Source organism: Girardinichthys multiradiatus, chromosome X, assembly GCF_021462225.1.
Source record: "Girardinichthys multiradiatus isolate DD_20200921_A chromosome X, DD_fGirMul_XY1, whole genome shotgun sequence".
NCBI lineage: Eukaryota > Metazoa > Chordata > Actinopteri > Cyprinodontiformes > Goodeidae > Girardinichthys > Girardinichthys multiradiatus.
The window spans coordinates 34,780,701-34,805,687 of NC_061817.1; the positions used below are offsets into that span (position 1 = coordinate 34,780,701).

At 40.6% G+C, this 24,987-nt stretch overlaps 1 protein-coding gene across 2 annotated transcripts in view; it reads left to right on the forward strand.

Moving 5' to 3' along the window:
* The window catches only part of LOC124863508 (leucine-rich repeat-containing protein 4B-like), a 72,410-nt gene extending 48,851 nt beyond the window's left edge, over positions 1–23,559 (forward strand). For both annotated transcript variants that reach the window (XM_047357899.1, XM_047357901.1), the window contains exons 2-3: positions 5,312–5,846; positions 20,512–23,559. In XM_047357899.1, coding sequence (XP_047213855.1) covers positions 5,595–5,846; positions 20,512–22,446 — 2,187 coding nt within the window. In that variant the 5' untranslated portion in view covers positions 5,312–5,594 and the 3' untranslated portion in view covers positions 22,447–23,559. The remainder of the gene's footprint in view (positions 1–5,311; positions 5,847–20,511) is intronic.
* The last annotated feature ends 1,428 nt before the right edge of the window (positions 23,560–24,987 follow it).

Sequence of the window (24,987 nt, forward strand, 5' to 3'; positions counted from 1 at the left end):
ATAAACATTTTAAGTTTGACTTGTTTAAAGTCAGCTAAAAGACATGATATCCATCACACTAACCTGTTAGCTTCCACTACTCAGAGTGGTTCTTCTACAACAGGTTACGCACAATAACTTCACAGATCCTCATTTTAAAAGATCCAAACTAACCCTTTAATCCCAGTTGCTCTTGGGATATGCAGCAGGAAAATGATCCGAGCAATAACAGCAAGTATATCTGTAAATGGCTAATAAAAACGACAAAGGTTTAGGAGTGGCCTAGTCAAAGTCAGGACTCAGATCCGACCTTTTGGTGCTTGAAAACTCTCTAGTGTTGCACAATGTAAAACGTTCTTCCACAATGATGTAACACAGTAATTAGCAGTTATCATAAATGCTTGATGCCAACTGTTGCCTCAGAGGATGGCACAACTAGTTATAAGGTTTAGGTGGAAATTACTTTCTTACACAGGGCCATGTTGGTTTGGATAGCTTTTTCCCTTAACAGATCAAATTGTGTTCACTCTGCTCATCTTTGTTTGATTTTAAAATTAGTTTTATGATCAGAAACATTTAAACATTTAAATAAAAGAAAGGAAAATGAAAGACTAGTAAATCTATGAGAGAAAACGCTTTTTCTCAGCATTGAATGGAGAAAAGGAAGAGAAAAGATGTGGAGTAAAAGTGTTTACTGTTTATAACGTGACAGCAATCAGCCAATCTCTAACGTGCTGTCAGCACCAACTAGCCTCATTCTCAGCGATGGACTCACTCCTCCCAACATCTAAGCCACCATCTTATCCTCGGTTTTCTTTTTTTACACCTTTCCACTCAGATGATGTCTACCTGAAATAGCTCTGACACTTAGACCTTGCTGCAGAGAGAGAGAGAGAGAGAGACAGGGAGAAAACGGTGTCTGGAAATTAAACATGTGAAAGAAGTGGTCCAAAAATTACACAGAGCAACACTTTTTCCATCAGCGGCGGTGGCAGTGGTGGCGGATGCAGGAGTGCATGTCAGGATACAGATGTTGCAGCAGCCGCCGTCCCCGCTGACTGCTGCGGCGCAGCCCGGCTCTGCGCTTGCAGTCCCACCACTGCAGCTACAGCCGTCCAGCTCCCCTTCTACAGAGATGATGTCGCCTGTGTGATTTATCGCCGTGTCCTTGTGTGTGTTTTAATGTCACTGAACTTCAGCGTACGCATTATTGATCAGTTGTGCCCCACCAATCCGAGCCCACCTGTCCTCCAAGTCCCCCCCGGCACACGTAAGAAAACTCCACCTGTTTCATATTCATCCCTGTGTGTTGTCTTATACCTCTGTCTCTTTTTTTTTATGTGCCCCTCTGTGTTGTCGTCCCCCTCCCTCCATCTCTGCCTGTTTTATATTCATCTTTCTGTTGAGCCTTGCTCACTCCTCTCCTCTTTCTCCCTCAGATTTTTAATATTAATACCTCTTCTCTTCTCCTTTCCTCTTTTTTTCTACTACTGATCTCCTTTCTGCTCCTTCCACTATTTATACCTCTATCCCTTTCACCCAGCCTTCCCTCCATCTGTCTCCATCTCCATTTCTTTCTCCTGCCCTCTCTCTCCGCAGCTGTTCAGTATTCATCTATTACTGTAGTGTTGATAATTCCCTCCTCTGCCTGCAGCCATACAGTCATCTATCAGATTAATAATCCTTCTCTTCTTCACATTCTCTCATCCCCTTCCCGCTTCCCAACCCACGTCTTCTTTCTTAAGGATGCTCAGCGTGTCAAATGGGTTAGCGTGTCGAGGTGCCATCATTATAGCCATCATCGTTAATAGCCGGATCCAGATTGCTGGATGCCCTTATTTGGGGTTCTTCAGGTCTAAATAACCTGCAGGGGGGGGGGAGCAGATTCTTCCTTCTTTTTCTCAGGGCTGCTGGAGTCGGACTTGACTGGTCATCTATTAGCAGTAATGTGGAGCGCACTATTCACCACCATTCTGCGGCCCCAGGAGCATAAAATGTCGTGCTCGGCGCAAGAATTAAATTAGCATTTTGGTCCCAGCTCTGTGTCTGCTGCAGGGAAATGCCACGGGATTGGGTGGGCTTTTTGTTTTCAGGGTTTGGACCTTTAATGAGTCTGAGTTTAATTGCAGCTGATAAGTGTGGCAGGTTCGAACATCAATCTATCATTGTCGTATTAATTGTTATACCTTGGTATAATTAGTGTTAACAAATGAGACCGTGGCAGAGATGACTGAAAGTCTCTACCTCACGCTAGTGATGTTATTAATGGTTCTCAGAGTTAGGACCAAATGTCTCAGCAACCCCATTGCTCCCTGTCAACAGAGTTGTGTTTGCCTTTTTTAATTAATGGGCACTGATTTTGTGTTTTCATTTTGTTCACTACGTCATTTTTATTTTTATTTTTTGTTGAGTAAGGACAGCAGATTTCCTTTAAAATCCTGCATTGTAAAACTAAATTTCTGATTGATGCAGAACATTGTTCAGTGGGTTTCTCAACACCTACTGTTTCTTGTAATGCAGTTACTATAAGAAACTTGGCATTTTGAATTTATTTATTTTTATTTTACACATAAACTAGAAATCAAGGGCGTGAATGTCATTTTATTGGGACTTCTACTGATTAATTTGATCATTTCTTCCCAGAATGGAGTAACTATATAAAACACAATAGATTATTTGTGGAATTTCCTAATCTATACATGATTAACATATATGGATAAACTTGGTTCAGAAAGTAAGAGAATTTGTATTTAATCAACAATTTCTATGTTGTAACAGTGTTTCCTGGCAAGAAGTCTTAAACCATTGGAAATCTTGTCTATTTTCCATCACATGATGTCTGATTTGCAAGGAAAAAGCATTTTGGGATTGAGCAGGGAAGTTAAGGATGTGAGCTGGACCTATCTGAACCTTACCAGATGTCCTCTGCCAAACAGCTTATTCTGCTGTTGACTTTTGTGGGTGATGTTTTTATTGAGGTTTGAAGAGCCACAACATGCAAGGAATTTAAAGATGGATTCATTTAGCAAACAGGGGCTTCAGCAGTGTGTGAGAGAACCACACACAACCGCAACAGCCTGGTAGCTCCTCCTCATGTTGCTCACCAGCTTGGTCACACAGTGCTGTAGGATGACATCCCATTCCTCAACCAGCATTCTGTCACAGATCAGCCATTTTGTTTGGGTTGGTCACCCCGGTCAAAAACAACACACCCAAGTTAATCCTACAGGTTTTAACTTAGGTTGAAGTCCAAACTGGAGACAGGTCTCTCCATCCTCTCCACTCCTGTCACTCTGAGGGGTTTATCATCTTGGAGGACAGAGTTTGGTCCCTATGAGTGGAGAGATAGGACTCAATTTGATTCAATTATCTCATCTTGATGTCTCTCTGCATTGAGATTATCTCCAGTCATAATAAGCCATGTTTTCCTTCAAGGGAGGCACCATCCCAAACTATCATACTACATCCATCTAATGTTTCCATTGCCAGACTAGGATTTGGCAAGTGTTTCATGTGCATAACCAACATACCCGGCTCTGCTTCTCAACCTACTAACGCATTAGTCTTACACATGTGGCACCATTAAGGGGGAGATAAACAGGCCTACCAATGATTTAAGATTTATTACCGAGAAGCACTGGAATCAACCAAACACCGACGTCCTTACTTTCGTGCCACATACAGTATACTTTCAACTAAATCTTTTAATAAAAGGTGCTAAATATTTAAAAATGTCTTTAGTCAACAAGACCAAGGCCTAATGTTTCTCATTGATCATAATTACATGGTAGTTTCTGTTTGCCAGCGAAAAAAGGATTTATTGGACAGCACTCACTGGTTTGAACAATTTTCAAAATAAAGGGCTAGTCCATAAACTGCAGTGAAGATCTGGGTTTCCAGTCTATTACAGAACACACACTCACACCTAATGGCATTTCACCGTGACCAAATAACCTAACATGAATATTTTCAGACTGTGGGAGGAAGCTGGCGTACCCAGAGAGAACCCACATATGCATGGGGAAAACAACCAAACTCCTGAGATTTACAGCTGCCCACATGGACAAGCTAAATGCTTTCTAAAGAGGGGTTTTATGATCACACTAGACAAAGACTGTGCTGATTGGGTCCAATGACATTATGTATGCTTGGAGAAGGCTAAGAATACCAAACCAGTTCTCAAGCATGGTGGTGGCACCGTCTTATCGTGGGGTGGAATAATTAATGAGGACTACCTCCAAATTCTTCACCTTCATCTCAAATCCATGGCTGGTTGGTTGAAGCTTGCACATCGCTGGATGCTCTCCCAGGACAAGGATCGCAAACCAAGCAACAATCTAACCGGGTTACAGAGTGGATAAAGCAGCAAACATTAAGGTTCTAGTCCAGACCTTAACCATACTGAAAATTTAAAGCAGTATTTCCAGTTTGTGGTTGAGTTAGAATATCCCAAGTATCCTTTTAAAAGGATATATTTAATAAAATATTAGTAGATATTTATGCATTTAAAATTGTGTATGTATAATTTTGTCCCTATGTGAAAAAAACTGAAAACTTGTGAGTTCAATTCCTTTAAAAGTTGGTGTTTTATTTAGTATATTTATTTCACTTGTATAAAAAATGGTTAAAAGAACAAAATTGAAGTGACATTCATGTCAATGATGTAAACTTATACAGAGGTGTGTAGCCCAAAAAAGTTCCTATATATCTGAAAATAAAACACCTTTTATCTTTATATCCTTGTAATTCAAAATTAAAAAGTTCATATAAGAAATCCGGACATTTAAATTGGAAAGTTTTGCCAAAACCTTGTAATTGTTTATCAGGTGGAAATACTCAGACGTTTCTCTTTCTCAGAAAACAAAGCAGACAACCAGTCTAGGCTGGGACTGCACAAGTCATTTTTATCTGCTTTAATAGTTCAGGTTGAATTAATGATGCATTTCACATACGCTTCAAAATGGTGTCTCTCTAATGTTTACCTCAGTCAGAAAACCACACGTTTTCTATTTACTTGGCATTTTTTGTAGTCTAAACCTTTTAACAATTAGAAACACCAGAATCCTGTGTTACTGCGCAAAGGGATTTGATTACTGGCAGAATATCTGTTCAGGGATTATGTGGGATTTGATGTGAGCAGCGCCACAGAAGTTCTAATACTTCTGACAGATTTTTTTGACAATCCCTCCCCTGATAAGCTGTACTGTAGACGTCTCGCTATTGTTTGTTTTGTTCAATGTGTGTTGGTGAAGACACAAAGTGCAGTTTGAGTTTTGTCTCTAATATCTGCTTCTCTCTTTCTCTCTCTCTCTCTTTGTTTTGCTCATCACAGTAACTCCTGGGCTCTTCTCACTTCACAAAACGCCTCACTCAAATCTCCTGACAGCCCAAGAAAAAAAGAGAATAACATCTGTTTATCTGCAAACTTCTATGTTCAAGAAACAAGAGGAGAAAACAGAGACTGACAGAGGACAAATGAGATCTCAGAGGATGTGGAATTAGAGGAAACAAATTGATACTGGAGGACCGAAGGGGAAATAAACCACAAATCCACCAGTGTGGAGTCACCTCACCTGTATCTTCGGATTAAAGAGCAGGGTCATGTCCCAGTTGCCATGCGCAACGCCACGTTGACCTGCCTTCCCGGCCCTTCCCCCTTCCTCTTTTTATTGGTCCATCTGCTCCTGCGGCTCCTTCTCATCCTCCACGGGCCGGAGTTAGCGGGAGCCTCCTCCACCTGCCCTTCCCTCTGCACGTGCTCCAACCAGGCCAGCCGAGTCATCTGCACCAGGCAGAACCTGGATCAGGTGCCTGAAAGCATATCAGTCAACACACGATACCTCAACCTGCAGGAAAATTCGATACAGGTAAATACTGCTGAGATGAAGTCATTTGTTAGGTTCAACGCTTACTTTTCTTTTCCATGTGACTTATCATTTCCGCACAGTGGCGGAATATTAGAGCCACAAGTTATTATTAGTGATGAAAAAAGAGACAATATATGCTCCCCCCCTTCGCTGCTCCTTAGAAAAGGCAGGAATCACCATAGCAGCCAGCTACTTGTTTTTTCTGTCTTTGGTTGTTACAAATTTACTCTGTAACTGCCAGATTTAGTCAATAGGTTTAAAGTGAGCCTTAGATAATAGCAATACATTTTATAGTAAACTTTTTCAATATTTAGGACATTTTGCCAACAGCACAGCAGTTGTTGCTCGCGCTCTTTCACGTCCTCCGTTTAATAAGAGGTGCAGACCATCCATACCAAGCCTTTCCTATAATCTGAAGAGACATCCTAGCAGCACTAACTGTTACATATGGTCTTTTCTGTTTAAAGATTTTAAGATGAAATGTAACAGTTTTAGAAATGTTTTAACCATGCTTTTTGAAAGATAAAGTGGAATCCAGAATAACAGAAATTTACCTTGTCTTACCTCTTTTGAAAGGGGTGTGATTTAACTTCTGGTTGTTTAGAAAACATCATACACAGTTTTTTTTTTTTTTTTTTTGCATTCAATAAATCAAATATTTCCTCGTTTCAAAGATGACGTGAAAATCAAAGATGCTTTTTTGGACTTTTTTGCATGTGGGAAAAATCCAAGTGTTTGCTTCCATTTAAACATTAACATTTGTGTAATCTTATTCATATAAAGTCTAAACTAGACTGGTCCAAGAACAGAGCCTTGTGGGACATTAATTTGGCAGGTTCTTCTTTCCTATTTTAATCAATTAGATAGTCTGTCCTAACATCTTAATAAGGTTACAAAAAGGAAGCTAATAAATTTATCAGCAAGATTAGGCCAACAGTTTAAAAAAATCTGAACTTGAATGGTCTTTGCAGGGTCTTGACAAGGTCTTAAGGGTCATATGATGAACACGAAGGGTCACTTTTTAATGTTGGTGGTGCTTTCACACTCGTGGTAGCATGAGACAGACTCTACAACCCACACAAGTGGCTCAGGTAGTGCAGCTCATCCAGGATGGCACATCAATGCGAGCTGTGGCAAGAAGGTTTGCTGTGTCTGTAAGCGTAGTGTCCAGAGCCTGGAGGCGCTACCAGGAGACAGGCCAGTAAACCAGGAGACTTGGAGGAGGCTGTAGGACGGCAACAACCCAGCAGCAGGAGCGCTACCTCCACCTTTGTGGAAGGAGGAACAGGAGGAGCACTGCCAGAGCCCTGCAAAATGACCTCCAGCAGGCCACAAATGTGTATGTGTCTGCACAAACGGTTAGAAACCGACTCCATGAGGATGGTATGAGGGCCCGATGTCCACAAATGGGGGTTGTGCTCACAGCCCAACACCGTGCAGGACGCATTTGCCAGAGAACACCAGGATTGGCAAATTCACCACTGGCGCCCTGTGCTCTTCACAGATGAAAGCAGGTTCACACTGAGCACATGTGACAGATGTGACAGAGTCTGGAGACACCGTGGAGAGCGATCTGCTGCCTGCAACATCCTTCAGCATGACCGGTTTGGCAGTGGGTCAGTAATGGTGTGGGGTGGCATTTCTTTGGAGGGTTGCACGGCCCTCCATGTGTTCGCCAGAGGTAACCTGACTGCCATTAGGTACCGAGATGAGATTCTCAGACCCCTTGTGAGACCATATGCTGGTGCGGTTGGCCCTGGGTTCCTCCTAATGCAGGACAATGCTAGACTTCATGTGGCTGGAGTGTGTCAGCAGTTCCTGCAAGATGAAGACATTGAAGCTATGGACTGGCCCACCCGTTCCCCAGACCTGAATCTGATTGAGCACATCTGGGACATCATGTCTCGCTCCATCCACCAACGTCACGTTGCACCACAGACTGTCCAGGAGTTGGTGGATGCTTTAGTCCAGGTCTGGGAGGAGATCCCTCAGGAGACCATCCACCGTCTCATCAGGAGCATGTCCAGGCGTTGTAGGGAGGTCATACAGACACGTGGAGGCCACACACAATACTGAGCCTCATTTTGACTTGTTTTAAGGACATTACATCAAAGTTGGATCAGCCTGTAGTGTGTTTTTCCACTTTAATTTTGAGTGTGACTCCAAATCCAGGCCTCCATTGGTTCATAAATTTGATTTCCATTGATGATTTTTGTGATTTTGTTGTCAGCACATTCAACTTTGTACAGAACAAAGTATTCAATGAGAATATTTCATTCATTCAGATCTAGGATGTGTTATTTGAGTGTTCCCTTTACTTTTTTGAGCAGTGGTATATCTATCTATCTATCTATCTATCTATCTATCTATCTATCTATCTATCTATCTATCTATCTATCTATCTATCTATCTATCTATCTATCTATCTATCTATCTATCTATCTATCTATCTATCTATCTATCTAATCTATCTATCTATCTATCTATCTATCTATCTATCTATCTATCTATCTATCTATCTATCTATCTATCTATCTATCTATCTATCTATCTATCTATCTATCTATCTATCTATCTATCTATCTATCTATCTATCTATCTATCTATCTATCTATCTATCTATCTATCTATCTATCTATCTATCTATCTATCTATCTATCTATCTATCTATATGTGTGTGTGTGTAAGAAAACTGAATTTGTGCACAATGTGGGATGTTTCTTTTGCAGTTTTTTGGGTGTAATTGTATCCATCCTCATGTTTGTGACAGTGCTTTGTTCTTTGGTGATTTTAGATGAGTTTCCACTACATTTTATCTTCTCTAATAAAAAGCCACAAATATCCTTGAGATAGCTAAAAATTTTCCAGAGCATCTCTAGCAATGTGCTCCAAATCTTATTAAACATTATGTGATGTCAGCAGAGCATAAATGGGACATCACACCACTTGATTTAGAATGTGAGGTTTAAAGGGAAGCTGTTAACAAGGAGGGGGTGGGGGGGTTCAGAAAGAAATAATAACTGTATTTATTGCATCTTGTTTTCAGCCCAGAAAATTTGATTCGGTTCACTGTATCCTGCAGCTCCACTTGAAATGATTAAAAATCTAAAAATGTTTTAACACCTGAAGGCATCCTAGATTCTGTGGCTTATTTTTTCCTCCACTGAGTACCCTGAGAGTAAAGCCTTGACAGCTTCCACCCCCTCTTAACATCCTCACCCCTCCTTCTTCTTCGCCTTCTCTTCTTGCTGCCTGTCACCCTCCCACCCGCTCCCCATTCTTCTGCTCTACATACAGAAAATGCAGAGCTCTGACTCCAAGAGTGTTTTACAGAGAGGTTCAGGCCACACATCTTCAGGCACTTTTAATTCCACTAACTTACTGTGTTCCAGCTGGATCTCAACAAATGCTCTTCAGTGCTTTCCAGAAAGCAAAAGAAATGATATTCACAATTTAACTTTTATTTAATGAGGAAAAAAAAACATAAATAAGTCAGATGATTTTTTAAAGATTTAAAAAGATTTAAAATGTTATATACGTTTTTAATTGTGCAGTGATTTTGTGCAATGTTCTAAAGTGTTGGCTGCAGTTGAAGGGCCGTTTCTGCTCCCTTTACACACCCTAATTGGTAGGGCTGTTTCTAACATTGTGCCTGCCCTCCTGCTTTCAATGCGTTTATTAAGGTAGCATTGGTTGTTATGGTGCATTCACACCGAACGTGGATTCTGCGAATATTTCGCGTCATTTGTGTGCTGTTGCTCGCTTCACATTCCACGTGAACTCCGGGTTGCCAAATGGCAACAAGCGGCAACGCTTAGCCGCGTCATCAAATAGGAGGAGCTTCTATTTGCTGCTTGCTGGTTTCAACTGAACATGGCGGACATGGATTTCACGGACCTAATTACGGTGTTTTACCTGTGGAGAGCCGACAAACGTCGACGTCCCTGGGTTCACCAGATTCTTCAGGGACGGGAAAAGTTTGGAGAGTACCACTACCTACTCCAGGAGCTGCATCTGGATGACGGTCGATTTCAGCGGTACTTCCGTCTATCCAGGAACCAGTTCGAAGATCTGCTGTCCCGTGTTAGGAGATGAATCGGCCTCCGAGACACCAACTACCGGCGCTGTATCCCCGCTGCTGAACGCCTGTCCGTCTGTCTTCGGTGAGTAAATAAATCTCAGCTCAATAAAAAAACAGCCGATTTTTAATGTCCACATCTCCTAAATATAAGACATTTGTGCCTAAACATAACCAGGCCAGGTCCTTTCTGTACTTGTCTCAGTAAGAGTAATTAGTTGAGTCATACAACTCTGGCTTGCTGCACACCGCCACTATGATCTGGTCCTCCATCTTCACTGACAACCGCTTCTTCTCCGCTGCGGTCTTTCACCCTACATCACAGCCACATCCGGTCCCTGATTGGTTGGCGCGACGCAAATTTAGGAAAAAGTTCAGATTTTTCTACTCGTCCATCGCTCCGCTTTGCTCGGCGTGCCTTCCGCACCGCGTCCTCCGTCTCCTTCGCACCGCCTCGCGCCGCTTCGCTCCTGAACGCGCCTCTACATAGGGATAACATGTTATTCGGCTGCTCCTATCGCAGAATCCGCGTTCGGTGTGAAGGCACTGCGAATATTTCGTGTCATTTGTGTGCTTTTGCCTGCTTGACATTCCGCGTGAACTCCACGTTGCCATTTGGCAACAAGCGGCAATGCTTCGTCACGTCATCAAATAGGAGGAGCTTCCATCTGCTGCTTGCTGGTTTCAACTGAACATGGCGGACATGGATTTCATGGACCTAATTACGGTATTTACCTGTGGAGAGCCGAAAAACATTGACGTCCTTGGGTTCACCAGATTCTTCAGGGACGGAAACAGTTCAGAGATTACTACCACCTACTCCAGGAGCTGCATCTGGATGACGGTCGATTTCAGCGGTACTTCCGTCTATCCAGGGACCAGTTCGAAGATCTGCTCTCCCGCGTTAGGAGACGAATCGGCCTCCGGGACACCAACTACCGGCGCTGAATCTCCGCTGCTGAACGCCTGTCCGTCTGTCTTCGGTGAGTAAATAAATCTCAGCTCAATAAAAAAACAGCCGATTTTTAATGTCCACATCTCCTAAATATAAGACATTTGTGCCTAAACATAACCAGGCCAGGTCCTTTCTGTACTTGTCTCAGTAAAAGTATTTAGTTGAGTCATACAACTCTGGCTTGCTGCACACCGCCACTATGATCTGGTCCTCCATCTTCACTGAAAACCGCTTCTTCTCCGCTGCGGTCTTTCACCCTACGTTATAGCCACATCCAGTTCCTGATTGGTTGACGCGACGCAAATTTAGGAAAAAGTTCAGATTTTTCTACTCGTCCATCGCTCTCGCTCGGCTCCCGCTGCGCTCGGCGCGCCTTTCGCACCGCGTCCTTTGTCTCCTTCGCACCGCCTCGCGCCGCTCCGCTCCTGAACGCGCCTCTACATAGGGATAACATGTAAATTGGCCGCTCCTATCGCAGAATCCACTTTCGGTGTGAACGCACCATTAGGCAACGTAGCCACTAGAGGGCAGGTCTGAGTTAGCTTCCAAATTCAGAGGCAAGTTTCAGATAATAGCAAACATGACGATGTTGGAGGATGTCGTTATAATGTACATTCTCAGACAGAGGCATAAAACAGGCCCCACCGTAGACTGAGATGGTCAAAGAGAGACCATTAAATGCAACCTAGGATGTGGAAGAAGAAGTTCCGCCATGTCTGTCATTGTCTTCTTCTTCTTCATTAATTTCTCTGATCGCACGTGAGCTTTGTTGCTCCACACTGCTCCCCGCAATTACTGATGACATTGCTCCATTTGTTACGTTTGGGTGCGCTATCACAAGCTTCCTGCTGAAGGACTAAAATACGCAAGAATTGAACACAGCAGACGGACAGAGAACGCCATCTGTGTGCACATGCGCACCTGGACAGGTGAAAAATACATGTATGCCTAGTTTAGTTTAACGTTTCTGGATCAAAGAAGCACCAATATTTATATACAGTTGATTTTGCTGAATAGTTTTCATTCATAATAATACCTGTCCATTTTTGTTTTTAATATTGGTCATTACTAAGACAAAAATTAAGAGAGAGCACACCCAGTACAAAATTCATTTTGATACCTTTAAAAATAAATCAAACCACTTATTTACATTTAGTTCTAATGATAATAACTGCAGTTTAATTTGCCATAAAGGAATATTTAAGGGGTAAATGTGAAACCCTTTAAAAAACAGTGTGTTAAATGTTAAGTACCTATTTATGAGAATTATATAACCAATAATAACAATAATATAATTCTCCTAATAACAAGTTATAATAGTAATGATAATGGCATATACAATAAAACAGTAATATATGAGTACATTATTAAAAGTGCACCAATACATTATTATAATATGAATATTATAATTTATTCTAATGAAAATTATATAATAATAATAATAATAATAATAATAATGAGGATAATAATAAGAAGAAGAACAATAATGTATTATTATCATTATTATTATTATTATTATTATTATTATTATTATTAAACTATAAATATCATAGAGTTGGCTGCTTATAAAGAATAAAAGGTGACTAAGGACTTTGAATAGGGGTTAATTGTGCAAATAGTTTTCCAAGCTATTGTATGTAGTTCGGTATTTGAACAGTGTCCTGTGTGTCCAATATGACATGTCCTGTTGTCAAAATGCATATTCTGTTTTAACCAGTTGAGCTGCATGACTCAAATTATTGGTGTGCAACACATTTAAGTAATTCCTTTACAATAGGCTCTTTAAAATAATTTTATGAATTAATGGATTAATTAATTACTAAACTCCTGATCTGCCTTGGTGGTGGAGAGGAAGTTTATTGACACAGCATATCTACATAAACAAAATCATAAATTTTTATTGATTCCTTGGGATTTCTTTTTTTCTGAATAGTTTTACTCTTAGAAGTTTCTAAGAGTAAAACTATTCAGTCTAAATTTGGTCTGAACAGACAGAATATCTAAATCAGGGTTACATATAGACCTAAACTGGAACTTGCCCAAATGAGGTTTATGGCAGGCAGGTTGAATATGTAATTTAACCTCATAGACCAATGTGCATTATTTACATGACTCATTATTTTTAGGTTATTTTTTCTATCTCTTTCAAATTCTCATCACAGCTAAGTTATTGTGTTTTTATGTGTGATTTAGCACAGCATCAGAGAATAATAACAAATAAAAAATTAAAACCTTTAAGTATTTATTAAGGTAATCATTCTGCTTTGTTACAGAAAGCCTGATAGGTAATTTGTTTTATTAACTGCACAAAATTGAGCAAACAGCTCTGTTCTTTTAGAATGTTTTATGCTGGCTGTATTTATATAAATATAAGTAAATCTGAGCAAACTTTTGTCTAAAGGCATGCATAATGCCATAAATGTGGGCAAACTTTGTCACTGCAGAGACATATGATTTGCTCTGTTTTCACATGGATGCAAGATGCAAACTCAGCAAGAAATTGAAACATCTGTGTTAGCGTGAACAGGGCCCTAGACCTTAAAGCGTTCTATGTAACTCAATCAAACCAATATTGTTGCTAAGGCAACAGATTCTGATACAGTGAGTCCATTTACTCCATACCTTTCCACCAGCGTATGACAGGACTATGAGGAATGAAAAGCATCGACGGTAAAGTTCATTTTTCGACCAGACAGAGAAGGAAGAGGTTTTGCTTTACTAAAGGATAGAACGTGTCAAGGAAAGTCAGTTTGAGAAACACAGTTTCAGTGAAACTGAGCCCCAGTTAAATGGAAAAAATTTAATAAACTTGAAAAGATTATCTTGGTCAGACTGATGTTATTTAAGAATTTAACATATCTTAATGGCCTCCATCTAGGAAGAAACACAGCTAACTGGTATTCCTCTACGTGTTCTGTCCACTGAACAAGTGGTTTTAATGAGACTGTTTGTCAACTGAGCAACTAAATATTTCTGTCATTGTTAGATTTACAATAAAGTGGACTCCAGGTTTTAGATATTCTTCAGCGATTTATTTTCACTGTGTGGCAGAATATCAATGTACTGTGCCTTGCAAATGTATTCACACTCTTTTTTTCCCCCCATTTCATGTTACAACTGCAGACCTCCTTGTATTTTATTGGGACTTAAACTATAAAGTGAATAGAAAATAGTAAAATCTGTATTTTACACATCAAAATCTGAAAAGTGTGGCTTTCAGTTGTATTTAACACTGATACTCCTAAATGAAATATGTTCATCAAATCTAACTGTTTGTAATTTAATCTCAGTAAAAGTCCAGCTGTTCTGGTTCTGGTGTCAGAGGTTTGTTAGAGAACATTTGTGAAGAAGCAGCATAATGAAGACCAAGGAACATAGCAGACAGGACAGGGAGAAAGTTGTGTATAAAGCAGAGTCAGGCCCAAAAACAATGCCCCAAGCACCGAACATCTCACAGAACTCTGTTCAATCCATCATCTGAACATGGACAGAGGGTGGACCAGCTGCAGACCTACAACACATGGATGTCCACCTAAACTCACAGGCCTGGCAATTAGAATGTTTGCTATATAGGCAACCACGGAGGAGCTGCAAAAATTAACAGCTCAGGGGGGAAAATTTGTCGACACGAAATATATTAGTTATGCACGCAACTGCCACAAGTCATGTAGAAGAAGGTTCACAGGTCAGATGAGACCAAAATAAAAATTTTTTTTACATGCAAAAATATGTGTGCAGAGAAAAACTAACACTTCAGATCAGCCTGAACTGTAAACACTGTGAAACATGGTAGAGTTGGCATCATGCTCTGGGGGTTTCTTTTACAGAATTAGGGAAGCTGGTCAGAGTTTCTGGGAAGATGGATGAAGCTAAATACAGGGTGGAAGAAAACGTGTTGGAGGCTGCAGAAGACTTTAAACTGTGATAGAAATGTCAGAAAAACATCCGTAAACTTTCATCCAGAGCTACAATAGAATGATTTAGACACATTCACGTATTAAAATGGCCCAGACCTAAATCCTAAAAAACATAAAAACTGAAAGTCTGAGCTTTTTGCAAAGCTTAAACTTGGCAGATTTCAGTCACTAGAAGTGCAAAGCTTGTAAAGACATTCCCCAAATGACTTGCAGCTGTAACTGCAGTGAAGAAGGGGTTCATCACAGTATTGAGTCAGGGGGACTGAATGCAAATTCAGTCCGCACTTTTTAGATTATTTACTGTATTTCCCATCCATGTCATAACTTTGTGGTGGTCTCTCATAAAATTCCAATAAAATCCACTGCAGTTTCTGGTTATACTGTATCGTGACAACATGTGAAAAAGTTCAGGCAGAGTAAGCTTTATAAAGAATCTTATTTAAAACCAAAATATCGAGTTTTAAAGGTTTGTTTGGTCCTTTCTCTTATTGACTGCAATGTGATGCTGTGTTTATTTTGAGACTGCTGACTTCTTCGCCCTCAGTTTTCTATTTGTAGCTCAAAGTTTGTTTTGTTTTTTCTGAACCTGCAAAGGTTTGGACACACCTACTCAGTGTAAATTAATGGCCACAATTAACCCATGTGTGGGCTGAGGGGAGGAAGGGCTGACATGGTCACTGTCACTCCTCTTCAGCTGACATGCTAGGAGGTCTGATTTACTGTGTCTAAGTACAGTTTTAATGCGAGAAAAGCAAATAATGAAACTTAATTTGTCTGTAATCTTTAAAACAAGGTGAAGTGCTCTTTTGAAGCGAGATTGTATTGATTTGGATTTTATTGCCTCATTATTCATCAGCATTAAGAAGATTAATAAAAACCCTCTGCAAGCTACTTTATTCATGTTCAACAAAGGTTTATGGAGCTAAATTGGGGCCATAAAGTTTGTTCACACAAAAAAAATTTAAACCTGAAAAATAAAAGTTTGTTCAGAAGAAAACAATTTGGACATAAAAAATAAAAGTTTGTTCAAAAGAAAAATATTTGAACCAGAAAAATAAGTTTGTTCAAACAAAAAAAATTTAAACCTGAAGAATAAAAGTGTGTTCAGAAGAAAACAATTTGTACCTAAAAAATAAAAGTTTGTTCAAAAGAAAAATATTTGAACCTGAAAAATTATTTTGGACCTCCCCCAAAAAATTTGAAAACTGGAAAAAAAAGTTTTGCAACTGAAAAAAAAAAAAACAGATGTGGAACTGTAAAAAAACAAGATCAAAACTACTTTTCAAGTTTTTTTTCGACTTCAAACTTTTGTCTCTGTTTTGGCGTGGGGGGCGGGGCTTCAGATCACGGGATGCTGAGTCATGACTGACAGCTCAACACACTGGCTGAACAACATATTCCCAGCTGTTGCATTCAAAGACCGTGGGAGCTGGAAATATCTGTAATACGTCATCGATATTCTATATATATGTGATTGGTTTTGAAAGATAACATGCTTCACCGATAGAAGCAGCTTACATGAATACGCATCTCAGAGGAGAAAATATGATCTTGACAGATTTGCACAGCATTTTAAGTCCGTGTTGGAGATTTCCCATGCTCTCAACATGAAGCAAAAGAACCACCAGACTAAGCGACGGTATGAAACCATGAAACCAGATGCAAAACGAGCCAGTATTTTCCTGAATATCCTTGCATAACTGAGCCTGGACTTGTTTTCATATGGACTGGACTCGGGTTTCGGTTTCTGGTGCATTTTTGATTAAAACGCTCTTGGTCTCCATTTAGTGAAGTGACTCACAGCCAGGCAAACTGGCATACGGGGCAACCGGAGAAATCCCCAGTGGACCGCTGGCTTAGTGGTATATATATATATATATATATATATATATATATATATAGTGCCACTGCTTGTTTTATTAGCCCGGGCTTTTTTTTTTCTGATCTCTGCCCTTCATTGTCAGCTCAGCTGGCCGCCCTGCAGCACATGGTCATGTGTTACAGATCAGCTGTTCGCCAGTGCGCAGCAGAGCTGATCTGCCTGACTGGAGCAGAGGAGAGGTTTGTCTGAGCTACCGCACCCTGTTGGCGGTCAGACCTCTCGGAGTTTCTCCGATCTTTGGTCCCTAGAAGCGATCACACTCTATCTAACACTGACTCTTAAACAAATGACTCTCAAACAGTTTCTAACTTTCAGTTCCTCTAATCTAAATTAGGCAGAGGAATGATTACAGAGATCAGCGCCGAGGTTCGTCTTGGACTGTAGCGTCTGTGAAAGGATGAGGAAGAGCCTCGATAGAAGGTCACATGTAGTTTTATATCTGGCACTCCGATGCAATGGATGTGCCCTCCCTCAGTGTTTATCAGTAGACTATGTGTCACCATTGGTGTGTCTATCTGGTAAGTTGTTTAATAGTGGGTGTCCATCCTTAATCTAAGTGTGCTGCTGCATTCTAATCAAACCAGTTACAGCCTGCTCCACCATCAAACCCAGTGCCCCGGCCACAGGTCATTCATGACAAACCTTGGGCCATTTATCCTTGTAATGTGTGTCGAGGAGCATTCTTGTCCTATTGTAACAAAAAGGAAACATTAGAACTTATGCTTTATATCATTATGGTATAAATGGGAAAAACTGCTATGAGTCATATAAATAAAGGTTTTCCCTAACAGGTTGATATGGCATAGTTTAGGACACAATGGTCCAGAAAAATATCAGCGCCGCAGAAACTGTTGCCTCTTCCGTACTTGATGCCGCGCTCGCCCTGCGTCTGTGCAGCCCACGAGCTGAATCACCGGCCCAGCACCCTGCGTCTGTGAAAGGCGGTTATTAAAAACTAAACATTCACAAAATAAGAAATGCCTAAGCCAGCGGTCCACTGGGGATTTCCTCGGTTGCCCCGTATGCCAGTTTGACCCTGCCTGTGAGTCACTTCACTAAATGGAGACCAAACGCGTTTTAATCAAAAATGCACCCCAAGTCCAGTCCATGTGAAAACAAGTCCAGGCTTAATTATGCAAGGATATTCGGAAAATACTGGCTCGTTTTGCATCTGGCTTCATTCCTGCTGCTTAGTCTGGCGGTTCTTTTACTTTATGTTGAGAGCATGGGAAATATCCAACACGGACTTAAAATGCTGTGCAAATCTGTCAAGATCATATTTTCTCCTCTGAGATGCGCGTCGTGTATTCATGTAAGCTGCTTCTATCGGTGAAGCATGTTATCTTTCAAAACCAATCACATATATATAGAATATCAATGATGTATTACAGACATTTCCAGTTCCCACGGTCCCTGAATGCAACAGCTGGGAATATGTTGTTCAGCTGCTGTGTTGAGCTGATGATTCCTCACCCCCCATGCCAAAACAGGGCCAAAAGTTTGAAGTCGAAAAAAAAAATCTGCAAGTTCGAAAAAAAACTTGAATCTGAAAAGTAGTTTTGAACTTTTTTTTTCCAGTTTCACATCTGTTTTGTTTTTTTTCAGTTGCAAAACTTTTTTTCCAGTTTTCAAATTTTTTTGGGGGGGAGGTTCAAAATAATTTTTCAAGTTCAAATTTTTTTCTTTTGAACAAACTTTTATTTTTCGGGTTCAAATTTTTTTTCTTTTGAACAAACTTTATGGCCCCAATTTAGCTCCATAAAGGTTCTCCTTATTGGACTGAAGCTAAAACAATATTGTTTAAGAAGTTGAAAATCAAACGAAAAACAGTACAAATGTTTAAGTTTCTAGCTTCTTAGTCACATATCAAAGATAAATATAAAAAACAAAGAAACCTGCTTTGCTTATATAATTATGTAAAGAGGACATTTTCTTTAAATTCATGAATCACAATCAAAACTTTAGATTTAATCTTTGTAGCGATGCAGTTTTGCATATTCTGCTTAAGTACTCTTATGTTGATTCCTCCTCAGGCGAAGGCTTGTGAAGTTTATCCATGATGACGTTGTTGCTGTGTGAGCACTGAGCAATGCCTGACCTTTTGCACATGCACTACACAAAGGTCAAGTTTGTGTGTGGTGGCAGCTGCCTGACAAATGGGTCGCCTGGCTGGGCACGAGTTACGATGAAGCCGGTCAGCGGGGGTTCAGTTACTGTCCAGAGGCACACATGAAATAAAAAAACACAAGTCCATATATTTCAGAGAGGAAACATTTTTAACTTGTGTAAAGAAAATGAAAACAGTAGGTTTTATTGTCTAAATAGGGAAAAAAATGTGGAGAAAAATCAAGAATTAAACTTCTGTCATAAATAGTGAGATACATTTAAAGTCAGCTAAAACTGGTTGTTCTAACAGCACATGCTGAAATAGTTTTCCACCAGTAAACACAAAGGAGTAGAAAAACTAAAGCACAATATGGGATAAACAGATTAATTTAGTGAAAACTAAAGCATGAAATTCCTTGCAGACTAAACTGGACTGATGTTCCTTCATAAAAGTAAAAAATAACTTTTTTATAAATCCCCTTAATGCCTCAACCCCATGCGTCACATGTACTCTGTTAGTGGGTAACATTTTTACATGTGAGACATCTATCTCTCAAAAAGCAAAGATTGGGCAGATGACCTGAAGAAATATCCTCTTTTTACGTATGTTTATTACGTATATTTATGGGGGGAATAATATGGTTTAATTTGATCTGGATGTGGCATTTTTATGCTTTTAAATCATTGAGAGCACGTAGTTGTGTATTTCACTATTCTTAGGTAAGAATGTTCTGTTTTTGGTTGAGAAGGCAGTCAGGCCTTCGCTTAAAAAATTTGATTTTTCAGCCACATTTGTCTTAATTCCCTGTCTGTTGGTAAGTAATTCCATGTTAAACACACACTAGCTGCATCCACACGTTAAGCTTCGTCTAATAGTGGAGCCATGACCAAAGTGGTCATGTTTGAACATATTCAAGCTTTGAAAGGACATGTTTGCATGTGTATGATTATTGTGACAGACTAAAAAAAAAGAGATTTTGCTAAACAAAATACAGCTCATTACATATGATCAAGTCCTAAAACAAACCCCTTTACTGCAGCTGCTGCTAATGTTGGAAAGTTGCTAATATATCACTTCGGTGTGCTGTTTTGTTCATGTTCATCATAGAGAACAGATTCTTGTACAGCTAACACTAATAATAACACAGCCCATTTAAACAGTCTTTTATGCATCTGTTTTTTGCTGCTTTTCTGAGAACAGGATATGAGTGCAACAGATGTAAGAACCCCGGACCTCCTTCTCTTGGTTTGTTATTATATAGAATACAGAAAGATGCAAAATAGACAAAGCAGCTTCTTCCAAAGACCTCATGCTACATGTTAGCTTACTTTGAATCAGTTTCAATGCTGTGGACAAAGTTGATGACTTTTCAGATCCATGCTTCCTCATCACATGAGCTTTCTTTTTTTTCCCTCAAGTTGTGCAGACAGAGACGTTAATACTGAACCATGTTTACTTCTCGGATTGGACATCGGGAGGGAGGGAGGGAGGGAGGGATGGATGGTCTTCACCAGGTTCTAAAATTATTTAAATCTAACCTCAAGTATACAAACCCACATACAGCAAATTCCACCATGTTTCTGTTTATGTTAAATAATAATTTACTCAGTTGTCTTGTTTGGCAACCAAAAACATTGATTTTTATAATTTTTGATAACTATCTTTGTAAATTACATGGACCCACCCATATATTTTCCAGTAATTCTCATCTCATCTACCCCTCCAGGTCATCAGATCTGACACCTTCAAGCAGCTGAGACACCTTGAAATCCTCCAGCTTTCCAAGAATCAGATACGACAGATTGAAATCGGAGCATTCAATGGCCTCCCCAACCTCAACACGCTGGAGCTCTTTGACAACCGGCTCACGTTGGTGCCAACACAGGCCTTTGATTACCTCAGCAAGCTACGAGAGCTGTGGCTGCGCAACAACCCCATTGAGACCCTCCCGAGTTATGCCTTCAACCGTGTGCCCTCCCTGCGTCGCTTGGACCTGGGGGAGCTCAAAAAGTTGGAATACATCTCTGATGCAGCCTTTGTTGGCCTCGTCAATCTACGGTACCTGAATCTGGGTATGTGTGGGCTCAAAGACATTCCCAAACTGACTCCCCTTCTGCGCTTGGAAGAACTGGAGTTGTCAGGGAACCGTTTGGAGATTATTCGTCCTGGATCCTTCCAAGGACTGGTGTCTCTTCGGAAGCTGTGGCTAATGCACTCACAGGTTTCTGTCATTGAGCGCAATGCTTTTGATGACCTAAAAAGCCTGGAGGAGCTCAATCTGTCCCATAATTCCCTGCATTCCCTGCCTCATGATCTTTTCACACCCCTTCACCAGCTGGAGAGGGTGCACCTCAATCATAATCCTTGGGTCTGCAACTGTGATGTACTTTGGCTTAGTTGGTGGTTGAAGGAAACGGTACCCAGCAACACCACCTGCTGTGCCCGCTGCCATGCTCCTCCAGTCCTGAAGGGCAAGTACATCGGAGAACTTGACCAGAGTCATTTCACCTGCTTTGCTCCTGTCATTGTGGAGCCTCCTACTGACCTCAACGTCACTGAAGGGATGGCTGCTGAGCTGAAGTGTCGCACAAGTACTTCTACAACCTCCGTTAACTGGATTACGCCCAACGGCACGCTAATGACCCATGGGTCTTACCGGGTGCGGATATCTGTTCTGCATGATGGCACACTGAACTTCACAAATGTCACCTTGAGAGATACAGGCCAGTACACCTGCATGGTTACTAATGCTGCTGGAAACACCACTGCTACTGCTGTCCTCAATGTTACTGCTGCTGATGCCAGTGTCAACTACACCTTTTTTACAACTGTTACTGTGGAAACCGATAATGGAGGAGCTAATGATTATGCACAGGTTGCCATTGATGAGACCACCATTCCCATTCCGTCTGACCTGTTGTCAGAAGTAGTTCCTACCACCGAATCCCCTCGGACTCTTGGCTGTTCATCCTCCTCTGCACTAGCAACCCTACCTACTTTCACTGTGCCGTTCACGGAGCCAGGCTTCTCTGGCCTGGATGACGTGATGAAGACCACCAAGATCATCATTGGCTGCTTCGTAGCTATCACCTTTATGGCAGCAGTGATGCTGGTGGTGTTCTACAAGCTGAGGAAGCAGCATCAGCTGCACAAACATCATGGTCCTGCACGTGCCATTGAGATCATCAATGTGGAGGATGAACTAGGGCCCGGGGCCAGTGGGCGGGGCAGTGGAATATCCGGAGGTTCCACTGTAACACAAAGCGCAGGAAGTGGAATGGGAGGGGGCCAGAGTCTCAGGTTGCACCATCCAGAGATTGTGAACCTACCCAACCTGGCTCGATCAGAGCACCTCAACCACTACTACAAAACACATCACTTCAACAGCAACATGATGGGCCTGGGAATGGGCACAGGGTCAGGTGTGGGCCTCAACAACAACAACCCCTCGCCGTGCTCTCAGTCACAGAGCATATCCTGCTCCCAGGTTCCACCCAGCACTGGTGGAGGGATGTCCACTGGTGGCACTCTGCCCTCCACCGTAGGCTTGCCTCAATTGGGTCTACACAGTTCTCTGAAAGGCCTGATGGGAAAAGGCCAGAACGAGCCACTACTTTTTAAGAGTGGCTCAAAGGAAAATGTGCAAGAGACTCAAATCTAAAAAAAGGTAGACGTCTGAAGAAAGACAGAGTCGATGCTAAAGAGAATGAGCAAGTGACTATTTGAAAGTGATTGTAGCCCAATGTCCTTATGGACAAATTTCAGAAAGGATATACATAACCTTTATTTTGTGGTGGCCCTTTGCTACCAGATAGTAAGACAAAAGGAGACAGTAGACCAATCCCACCAACAGCATTCGCACAGTCCCAGATGTCAGAATTACTCATTGTGTGCAGCTTGATATGGTCTTTGCCAAAGCTCAAGATTAAGCCTTTTCTCTCAGCGGACAGAGATGAACAATGCACACGTGCAGTGAACCCTTCAAGGATGTATACAGATTGCTTCATATATTTCCAGATGCATTCAGTGTATATATTTGGAGGGAGACATAATATTGGCCATTGAACATGTTGTCAGATTAGTGTTTGGCAAAGGCAGAGAATAACAAACAATGATTTGTGTGAGCGAAGTGGAGCTTTCCCAGGTTTTCAGGAAAACACGGATGAGGCGAAATAAGAGCAGAGCAGCCAGACTGATTGGAATATCGGAACAACAAAAAGTGATTTTGCTCCTCTCTTTATCAGTTTTTTTTATTTTACACTTTACTGGTTACTGTCTTCTTTGGAAGAGTGGAAATATCGTGAAGAAATAAAGGACAAGAATTAGAGAGATATATAAAAAGAACTGAAGACGCATATTATATATACCGTAAATATATTTTCATTCAAATAAATAATTATGAAGCTAATGAGTGACCACTACGACAACTGAAGAATATATATATATATATATATATATCTATATATATATATATATATATATATATATATATATATATATATATATATAAACAATTTTGAAAACTAGCCCAAGTCCTGTCACAACTTTTCCGAACTTCCGAAAAGAAAGGCGACTGACTGCTCTTCTTCTGGATACACGTGAAAGAGCGGAGCTACAAAGCAAACCTGACAAAGTGATGAAAAAGAAATTATTTTGGTCTTGAATTTTTTTGTAGCCACAACTGTTTTCCCCAGAAACAGGGTCCTTTGAGATGGGAGATCTTTTACTCTCTGCTGCAAAACCATGAAACACAACAGGAGCTTTTAATGTTTTATTCATATAGTGGCACTCTGGTATTAGTAATAATCATGACAGTAATAATGATAACAAATTTAGCTATATTTGTCATCCATGCATTACTCTGCATCTAAAATGGTGTTTCAGATAATAAAGAAAAAATCCTAGGACATTGAATAACAAATAATTTCAGATCTTAAAGATATGAAATGACATTAATGTTATTATGCTATCATTATTACTGTTATTGTTACTGCTAGTGCCCACAAATAACTGAGAAGTGACTTTTTTCATTTGTACATGACGCTGATTTCATTGGGCAGATTCAACATGCCACAAAATGACCTCTGTAAGCGTCAACAGGAAATGACCTGGCCCATAAAACGGCTTCACCCTCATTGACTCCATCTGATGGGACCCTCATGCTATCTGACATTAAGGAGGAAGACTGCACCTTTTTGCAGAGGATTATTTCCCAACTGTATCTCAGTGTAAGGAGTGGATTTGATGGCAGCAGGGGGCAAAAATGGACGAACCCTTTTTTAAAAGGTAAGAGATGCTTGTTCTGTGAAGGAGGATGTGGCATTTAGTGCAGTATTCAGTGGTGGGTGAATTTTTTTCTAAAGAAAAAGGACAACTAAATGAAAAAATATAGAATCTTATAGATCTCTTTTCAAAAAAAATGAAGCAAAATTATTATAAGTGTTTTTCATTTTTGTTTTTTATCTAGTTTCCTTTTTTTAAATCACGTGTTAACTTTATTGTAATATTGTTATTATTATTAGCTGATTACGCTGGTTATAATTATGAGAGATGTTCTGTTAGCAGAGGTCACTTTGAAAATAAAAAAAAAACACTTGGCACATAAAAAAGGCAGTTGAAGTCTGTGAAATCTGGTTGGCTGTTGCTTTTGATTATTAATTTGGTTTATGATCTGATCAACTTTAATTGTTGTATCCCTGTTTGTATTTCTTTGGCTCCTCTTGATGAGACGTAGCGAATGTGAAGCGGTCAGCGGCACCGGGTCTATTTATTTTTTTAACATTTTATTTCTGCACAGGGGGATGGGAAAAGGCTCGCTGTGTACATTTGTGAATGTCATCGTTGACCATAGTGCTCAGAGTGTGATTCTGCTATGTCAACGCCTCGTTGCCATGACAATTCACTAATGCACCAAGCGGGGTCAACCCCGCCCACACCCACATGCTTGTTCGGCATGCTGCTCTAAAGGTGCCGCATCTCGAGGAGTCGGCCGGTGTTCCTTCAGTGGCAGCAAATCAACCTAAGCATTAGAACCGTGTCCTCATATTAAACATACCCCTCTGTGCTCAACTCCTCCTCTTCCTCCCTCTCTTTCTCCTTATCCTCCACCCCGACCCTCAGCATCCTGCTATCAGGTTTCCTTGGCAACTGTTGCTGCTGCGACAGCATCTTGATTTGGGTTTTGAATGCTAAACAGATGAGA